The 8,787-nt window shown below is 39.5% G+C and overlaps 1 protein-coding gene across 10 annotated transcripts in view; it reads left to right on the forward strand.

Moving 5' to 3' along the window:
- The window catches only part of Prrc2c (proline rich coiled-coil 2C), a 73,035-nt gene extending 69,473 nt beyond the window's left edge, over positions 1-3,562 (forward strand). For 8 of the 10 annotated variants that reach the window (XM_041662907.1, XM_041662913.1, XM_041662909.1 and 5 more), the window contains one exon: positions 1,661-3,562. In XM_041662907.1, coding sequence (XP_041518841.1) covers positions 1,661-1,918 — 258 coding nt within the window. In that variant the 3' untranslated portion in view covers positions 1,919-3,562. Of the gene's footprint in view, positions 1-1,153; positions 1,207-1,660 lie in introns of all 10 variants that reach the window. The other 2 variants (XM_041662916.1, XM_041662912.1) reach the window with 1 other exon arrangement.
- The last annotated feature ends 5,225 nt before the right edge of the window (positions 3,563-8,787 follow it).

The following is an 8,787-nucleotide window of genomic DNA, read 5'->3' on the forward strand; positions in this document are numbered from 1 at the left end:
GGATTGTTTATTATAGGTTACCCCGTTTTATTTCTTTCCTTTTTTTTCCCCTTTCCCTCCCTGGCCTCCCCTCCCCCACCCAAGTATAATACATAATCATGGTTTTGGTGAACTCTGAAATGGGTAAGACGTGTTAGCTATCTTGATTTTTATTTCTTCACAAGTTATTTGAGTAATTTTCATCTCAAAACTGTTTTCCAAATCTTTTTTTTATTTTTATTTTTTGCCTCCCACCTGAGGTGGCTATGTTCCAGAATGCAGTTAGTTATAGATGAAGAACTCAAAAAAGCACTTTGGGATCCTTCATGATAAAAGGCACAAATAAACTTGGGTTTGCTGAGGCCATTAGGAGTCTGTGTGGGGACAGTTCTCAGCATAAATTTTACCCATCTGCTTGTATAACCAGTTAGAGTTTGTTTCTGTAATTACTTTAGGTTGACTTTAAGAAAAGTGAAGGTTAAACTTGTTTAATCACGACATGAATTAGACTAGAATAGAGAAAAGATTAGTGCTTACAAGAGCGAAATGTGCACAGTGGTGCTTTACTCTGAATTAGAAACATGTTTGTGATAATACTAATTAAAGAATTTGGCTCATTAAGTTTCTTGGTTGATATCCTTTGTGTTTCTAATGCTGAGTAATGAAATTCAAAGACTACCCTCTAGGAGAACTATGGCACATCACTTAGCTTTACTAGGCTTTGGGCCTACGGTTTCCTTCTGTTTGTTACTACTAAAAGCACTAGCACCCAAAGCTTTGCAGATTGTGTAGCCTTCTACTCCTGGCTACTTCCCACTTAATTTTAAAACATTTCTCATGTTAGAAATGTCATTAGAGCTTAATATTATTAGTGGGATGGGAGTATACAAATTTCTTAAATTGTTTTTAGATCTTTAGATAGTATAGGTTGATTACCTATAGAACATGAAGGAGTTTTTGTTGTTGTTTTGTTATGTGCAAGAGGGGTAGAAAGCTAAGTTTTAATTGTATGTATTACAGTACTATAATTTACAGATTAACGTAAGTATATTCTTTGGGGCACGTAGTCAATGAAACTAAGATTATTTACCAGCTCAGAATGTGGTAGGAGCTATCAGAACTTAGTGATCAAGTGAAGTTGTAGTTACTAATTTCTGATGCTCTTCCCCTGCAGAAGAGAGCTGTGGGAAGAGGACTCAGCCACAAGACATTTGGTCCTAGGTGTTGGTAATGCCACAATATAAGTGCTTCCTTTTCATTTTATTGTAGACCACATATTGATAACTAGAAGTTTTAAGTGTTACATTACATGTATGTTTTCAGATTTGCAAGCAGCCTCCCTGAATAAAGTTTAGTATCAGTGAGCTGCCCCCCCCCCCAAAAAAAAACAAAAAAACAGTAGGAACCAGCAGCAATGTGTATTTTATTGTTTATAAGAGGGCAGATGCTAGAAAGATGGTGGGAGGTGGTCTTGCTTCAGGAATTTTTTTTAAAAATCACATAGAAGATAGGAAGAAGCCTATGCATTAAAAACTGAAAGATCAATGGGGCCAAACCAACTTAGGGAAAAACTGATTTTTGTGACTGGTACAAAAATTTGAACTGAGATTGATTTGACAGGCTTTGGTAATGTTAGGTGATGTTGCAGTATTTTCAGTTCTTATTTTCTTATTTTTTTAAGGCAAAACAGAGAGCAGAGGTTCTTCAGTCCACGCAACGGTTCTTCTCTGAACAGCAACAGAGCAAACAGATAGGAGGCAAAGCCCAGAAAGTGGACAATGATTCAAGTAAACCTCCTGAAACACTGACTGACCCACCTGGTGCCTGTCAGGAAAAAGTAGAAGAAAAGCCACCCCCTGCACCCACCATAACCACCAAGCCTGTCAGAACTGGACCAATCAAACCTCAGGCGATCAAAACCGAAGAAACAAAATCTTAAAAGCTTTGGTTTATTGTGGGGTATTGTGGGTGGGTGGGCAGGGAAAATGAAGTCAAACAAAGCCAGCAGCCACGGCGGTAAAATGGTCTGTGATATTATCCTGTGATGAGCTTGAAGAGCACAAGGGGCATAGAGCATTTTACGCTGATAGAGCTGCTACGCCAATTAAGATGAGGCTTTACAGGCTTGCACCTACTATGTAACATTTGTTTGGTTGACAGGCATCTCCAGTCAGTTTATATACAAGTATGTGCACACATCTATAAGTGCATACAGTTAGATCTAAGGAGCTTTATGATTAAATGAAAAACCAGAAATAGGAGGAAATGATACCACAGAGTGGCTCAGTTGGGCACTGGGTGGTCCCATTGATATATCAGCTGTGGGTCTATTCCTCCCTTGTGTTCTTTGGATGTGTCTATGGCATTTCTAGGCTTGAAAGTAAAAATGATGCTAACTGGTGCTGGATAGAGGAGCCTTATTTTTTATTACGGCAGCTTGTTATTTTTGTAACATGGTAATTTGGTTGAACACAATAAAGTACAGAGGTAACTGATCTCCCCTTCTTCCTGGATGAGTGAGAAGACGATTAAATATTGATGTCAGCATCCTTGAGTATATTCAAATGAGCAACATTTGGCTTCTGCTTCTATTTAAAATGATGCTGTGTTTTGATTGTGGTCCGAAGCTTTGAAGCACTACTTGGCATCTCCTTCCTTCTTTGGAGGTCTCACCATTCAAACATAACACATTTGATAAAGTGTTTGTAAGGTGAGGTCTTGCTTGTCTCCACTAGGTCATTTTCATATGAATCCAGTGGTTATAGAGTTTTGTTTTAGGGGTAATCTTTTTTTTTTCCTTTTTTAATAACGGTTTTTAGCTGATGTTCATGGAAAGAATGAATCATTAGAACTGTGCCACTAGTGAAACAAAATGGTATCTGAGAGTGTGTTTCTTTACAGAGCTGTGTCATACCGTCCTTTGGGCCCTCTGCTGGAAAAGTAGAATCAAGTCTCAAATCCTGCCTTTTCCATTGTATCCTCCAGTACTGTAGATGTAGGACAGCACTGTATCATACCTCTGTGAGTGTAAAATAGCTTGTCCCTGCTTTATGATACACAGTAGTGACCGTGCTTTATCAGAGCTGTTTTTAATGATGTTGCTCAGAATGTTTTCTTTCCAGATGATGATTGAGAAGCTAATTTAAAAAAAAAAAAATGGTGCCAGGTATCACAAAAGTAACAGAACTGTGCCGTTTTCTGGGATTTTGTTTTTTACTTTTTTTTTTAAATGGAGTGTGCTGGATGTCTCTACAATTTTGTTCAAATGACTGCAGAACCTGGAAAAGCTGTTGCTGCTATTGATGCATAACATACTGCTATTATTGGTCTTTTTATATAAATATAAATATATATATACATATATATAATTTGAATTTTGGAAACTTTAGCTGTGCTGTCAACTTTGGAAAAAAGTATCCCAGTTTACCGTGTTGAGTTGGCATTGTACAGAAATTAACAGCCATATTGGTCTAGAAATGTTGAACTTAATTTTTTCCCATTTGTACAGGGGTAACGCACTGTATTAAATATGTAAGGTCTTATCTACGTGGGTTTGATTACAAAAACTAATAAAGTATTCTCTAAATAATGAATCTTGAAGCTTCTAATCCATTCCAAAATCTGAAGCAAAGCTTGTTAATGTACCAAAGACCATAATCAATGCATTAACACGCTGGTTGGTGATGGTGCACGACTTTAATCCCAGCACTCAGGAGGCAGAGACAGGTGGATCTGTGTGAGTTCCAGGCCAGCCTGGTCTATAAGTACTACTAGTTCTGGGACAGGCTCCAAAGCAACCCTGTCTAAAAAAAAAAGGGCATTTACACTGTAGAGGAGAAAAAAAAAGTCTTGTCATCTGAATTTTCCATGAGTTACAAGAATTTTGAGGCTTATTCAATGTCAGTATTGTTGTGGAGGGTAATAGTTATGGCCCCTGTTCTCAGGTTAATCAAACTTTGGAAGATGGAAACAAAAGAAGAACCAGGAGTATAAAGGTCATTCTCAGCTGGGTAGCAAGTTTGAGGCCCAACCTGGGCTGTATGAAACCCTAGGGCCAGAGCAGGGGAGGGCCACCTAGAGAGCTAGGCGTGGTGGCACATGCCTTGAATCCTAGCTCTCAGGATTAGGGCTCTGGGAGATTTTGTTTATTCCTATATGTAGGACATGTGATTTCTAGACAGACCTTTAGCGGAGTTGGTCACTAAGTCATTAATAATGTATTGTGGAATACTCAGACATTGACTGAGTTTTCTGGTCTGTGGTTTGTTAAAAGTTCTGGTTAATCCAAGGGACCGGGAGAAGTATGGTAAGAGGGTTAGCAACCCTGACAGAGTCATTATGTCACGTTTGCCTTCTTAACTATATTACTTCAATCACAGCTACTTTGCATATTAAGTTTAATCTTCCTAAATTTAAAAGGTTAAAAACCTGTATAGCGCCGGGCGGTGGTGGCGCACGCCTTTAATCCCAGCACTCGGGAGGCAGAGGCAGGCGGATCTCTGTGAGTTCGAGACCAGCCTGGTCTACAAGAGCTAGTTCCAGGACAGGCTCCAAAACCACAGAGAAACCCTGTCTCGAAAAAAACCAAAAAAAAAAAAACCTGTATAGCTTGCATTGTGTCTGTGCAACAGTCTGCTCTGTTGAGCACCACTGATAATTTTGCCCAGGTAAGGCCTGCAGTGGAAAGTGTTAACTTTACATAAGTCAGTGGCTCTCAACCTGTGGAATCAAACAACCCTTTCATGGGGATTGCCTGAGACAGATGTTTACATTACAGTTCATAGCAGTAGCAAAACTACAGTTAGAAAGTAGCAACAAATAATTTTATGGTTGGGGGTCACCTCAACTAATATTAAAGGATTAGGAAGGCTGAGAGCCAATGATGTTAGTTTAAGTTACAGATCTTTGGGTTTGGTTTTTTCCCCACTTAATAAATGTGCTTATGAAGGAGTAATAGGATAAGGGGGGGTAGGTATAATTTGAAAAGTTCTTTTCATTGTGTAAATTTTAGAAGTAACCCTTAAACTTCAGTCTGGAGGCAAGATGTGAAAGGTTAAGTGAGGACATCGTGGATTGTGAGTTGAAAGTACCAGAGTGAACCTGTTTGGGTATGATTTCACCGGTGTTCTTGTTTGCTTTTTCTTGTGCTACCTTTGCATCGTATTTCATAGTTTATTACCATTGAGTTTTCCATTATGTAACCAGTTAGTCCAAAACTTTGTTCAAAAGAACAAGTATTATCCAAGTGCATATGGGTCAAGAATTGTTGCTTTGGTGTGGCACCTTTGACTCAAGGCCTTCGAGATGAAGTGCATTGTACAGTTTCAAAGGTGGAGTGGTAGCATTCTCCTGTGTTTCCAGGAATCTACAGCAGAGCCAGGTGTGTGTCGTGTGAAAGAGCACAGTAGTGCAGTAGTGGACACAGATGAGGAAATAAATAGTAGGTAACAGGGAAGGGACAGGCCGTGAGTGAAAAGGTGACTCAGCAGCTCCACAGTCCTGCTGCTCTGCTGAAATATAGTTGGAGATGCCATCTTAGATGTTCACTCTCAAGTGTTGGAGCATGGGTCTGCATCTTTAACCCAGATCCCATAACCTGAATCATGCAACAACACTTGGAGAATTGGTCAGAGTTAAACAGCTCTTGTGGTACCTGACATCACACTTTGTCAAGCACACTAGGTTAAACGAAATAAAAATTCATAGTGTGTAACTTAATGCCACCCTCACAAGTCAGGTCTCTATGAACTGAGGATTGATCCCAGGCTTTGAAAAGGCTCCTCTGCCGCTCTTCCCCACCCCCATCACCATTCCTCTTCACAACAGTTGTGTCCCTCTCTTTCAATGAAACCACTCTCCCAGCTGTGAAAGGAACCTTTACTCTTGAGACCCCATCATGTTTCTGGAGGCAGGCATATCTGTGAGTTAGAGTCTCCACAGACCTTGTCTACAAAACAACAAAAAAAGACCAGTCCAAGTAACTCCTCCTTTTCTGACTAGGTTGAATCTAGCCAAGAAAATGATTGTCCCTGTCCATCCAACAAACAAAGTCAAGCATAAATAGAAGCATATCTGTCCATCTCAACAAGGAAGAGATACTGTCTTGTTGCTGATTTGTATGTTTCTTATTCTACACTATTTTTTAATCCTATATATTTTCCCTCTTTTCCTGTTCTCTGTTCCTTTTTTAGTTCCTAATGTATCCGATAAATGCTTGAGCTATTTTAGTGTTCTTACTGTGGCCTTTTCCTGAGTAGTAAGTGGACTTTGAAGCCCCAAAGGAAGATCTCCATGTGTGATGTGGAAATGTCAAAGGTGGGTTGTAGGTGTGAAAGGCTTAAACGGGGCTGGGACAATGGAGGGTTCTTTGATCAAAGTGAAGGATGTGTGAATGGCCACACAGAGACCTATAACTGTATAAAAGAGATTGGACTCACCACAGGAAAAGGAGTACCCATAAGTGCCTACCCATTCCTGGAGAACTAGGGGAGGATGTTTCTTCCACTAATGGTGTAGTAGAGGAACTAGGTGGGAGGAAGGGGTTCAAAAGGAAAGGGAGTGTATACCAGAAAGCAGTGGGCATGTGTGAGTACAACTAGTACATTATATAGGTGTATACAGAAAAATGTGCGTAGTAGAAAATTATCAAAAAGATCCATGTGAAACCAGAAAAGATACCCAAACCAACATTTGCCCAAAAAACAAAAAAGCAAAGTTGTAAAGTGGAAGAGAGAAGAAGCAAAATGATCCTTCCAAAAAATTGTAAGTTCAAATTCTGAATCTAAATATTGAATGACTGAAATGCCAGGTAATACAGCCTAATTGAAAAAGCTGATTAGTGATCTCAACGAGGAAACAACTTGGTAAATAAGACCTGTAACGATGTGGATGAGAAATTTATCAGATAAAGATTTGGGAGGAGAAATGAAAATCAAAGACTCAATAGATTAAAACTTGGTGAATTGCTGGACGATGGTACTACATATCTTTAATCCCAACATAGAGGAAGAGGAAGGTGGGTCTCTAAATTTGAGGTCAGCCTGTTCTTCAAAGTGGGTTCTAGAACAACCAGGGCTACACAGAAACCCTGTCTCAAAAATAAAAAAATAACATCAGTAGATCAGGTAGGAAGGATTGAAGACAAGGTTGAGGAATCATTCTGATAGCAATAAAGGAAAACTGCCAATCATAACTGATTTTCAAGACCTCTGGAACATAAGTTGAGAGGCCAAATATGAGTCTAGTATAGAAAGAAAATATGGTCAGTGGAATAGTAACAAAATCTCTCAAGTGTAGGAAAAGATAGACACTTAAAGGAATTTAAAACTCCAAATAGACCAAAGGAAGGAACATAGTTAAAATTCTTAGTGCTAATAACATTCAAAACTGCATGAAGAAGCAACAAGCTAACAAAGACAAATTCATTAGAATAGTTGCATCATTACTTCACTAGACACCCTAAAAGTATTGATTTTAAGCTCAGAATAAATAACTGACAAGATTACTATATCCAGGCAAGTTATCTTGGAGTCTTTAGAAAAATAAGGAAATTCCAAGAGAAGGATGAACTTGACACCTAAGACAGCATTGTAGAATATACTTGGCAAAAACATAAACAGATCAGGAAGAAAGTTCCGATCACTAGAGCTCAAAAAGGACAGTTCTCATGAGAAGAATAACCACGAAAGTTAGAAATGAATCAAACTAATGACTGCTATATTAGTCAGGGTTGCTTAAACGAACAGAATTCACAGATTGCCAAAGAGGGTGAGGGCAAGTGCAAACTAAACTCTATGACTTAAAAACAACATGACACTGGGAAGTGGATCTGGGAGGAGCTAGGTGAGTAGCAGAGGGCAAATAGGATAAAAAATACATTGTGTGTCTGAAATTCTCAAAAATTATTAGCCAAGAGTTGACTTAAAAGATGAGCAATATTAATAAATCCTTAACTAATTAAATAAGAGTCAATAAAACTAGAAACAAACACAGAGGAGCTGGAAAAATGGATCAGTAGTTAAGAGCACTGACTGCTCTTCCAGAGGACCCAGGTTCAGTTCTCAGCACCCACATGACAGCTAACAACTGTAACTTCAAGATCTAACACCCTCACACAGATATGCCTGCAGGCAAAACACCAATGCACATAAATTAAGAATAAATTATTTAAAAATAAAAGCATCAGGATAAGTGAGGGGAGAGACTATTTCAAAGAACTTAGAAATCAGGAACAGTGACAGGGCAATGGTGGCGCACACCTTTAATCCCAGCACTCAGGAGGCAGAGAGGCAGGTTAGAGTCCAGCCTGGTCTACAAGAGCTAGTTCCAGGACAGGCTCCAAAAAAGAAAGAAAGAAAGAAACCAGGAGCTTCCACAAAAAAAAAAAAAAAAAAAAAAAACAAGACAGCATTGCACCAGCCAGCAGGCTCCTAGGGTGCAGGAAGGGAAGCAGAAACATGCAAAGGGTAAGCCTGGCAGCCTTGTGCATACACCGGGTCTAGTTTACAAGACAAATCATAGTTCTTAATCCACCTCAAACCCAGTTGCAGTATCACAGCAAGTGCTGTGTCTGGCAGGATGGTCGGCAGTGGAAAGGAGTCCTCAAGAGGGAACCTGTTGGCTTAAGACTGATAAGGACTTGAGACCCGGGAACAGTCACAAGTAAGAGACCATAAATACAATCTGCCACAGCTCCAGTGTGAGACAGCTCGGGAAACAGTTGAGGGTGGCTGTGCTGGATGCTGACAAGTGGATAAAGTGGAAACCATAGGGAATCAACCCCGTTCAGCAAATGAAGTGTCTAGGTCC

The sequence above is a fragment of the Microtus oregoni genome, unplaced genomic scaffold (assembly GCF_018167655.1).
Source record: "Microtus oregoni isolate MIOR12 unplaced genomic scaffold, Mior012 000013F_ref0000133, whole genome shotgun sequence".
Classification (NCBI taxonomy): domain Eukaryota; kingdom Metazoa; phylum Chordata; class Mammalia; order Rodentia; family Cricetidae; genus Microtus; species Microtus oregoni.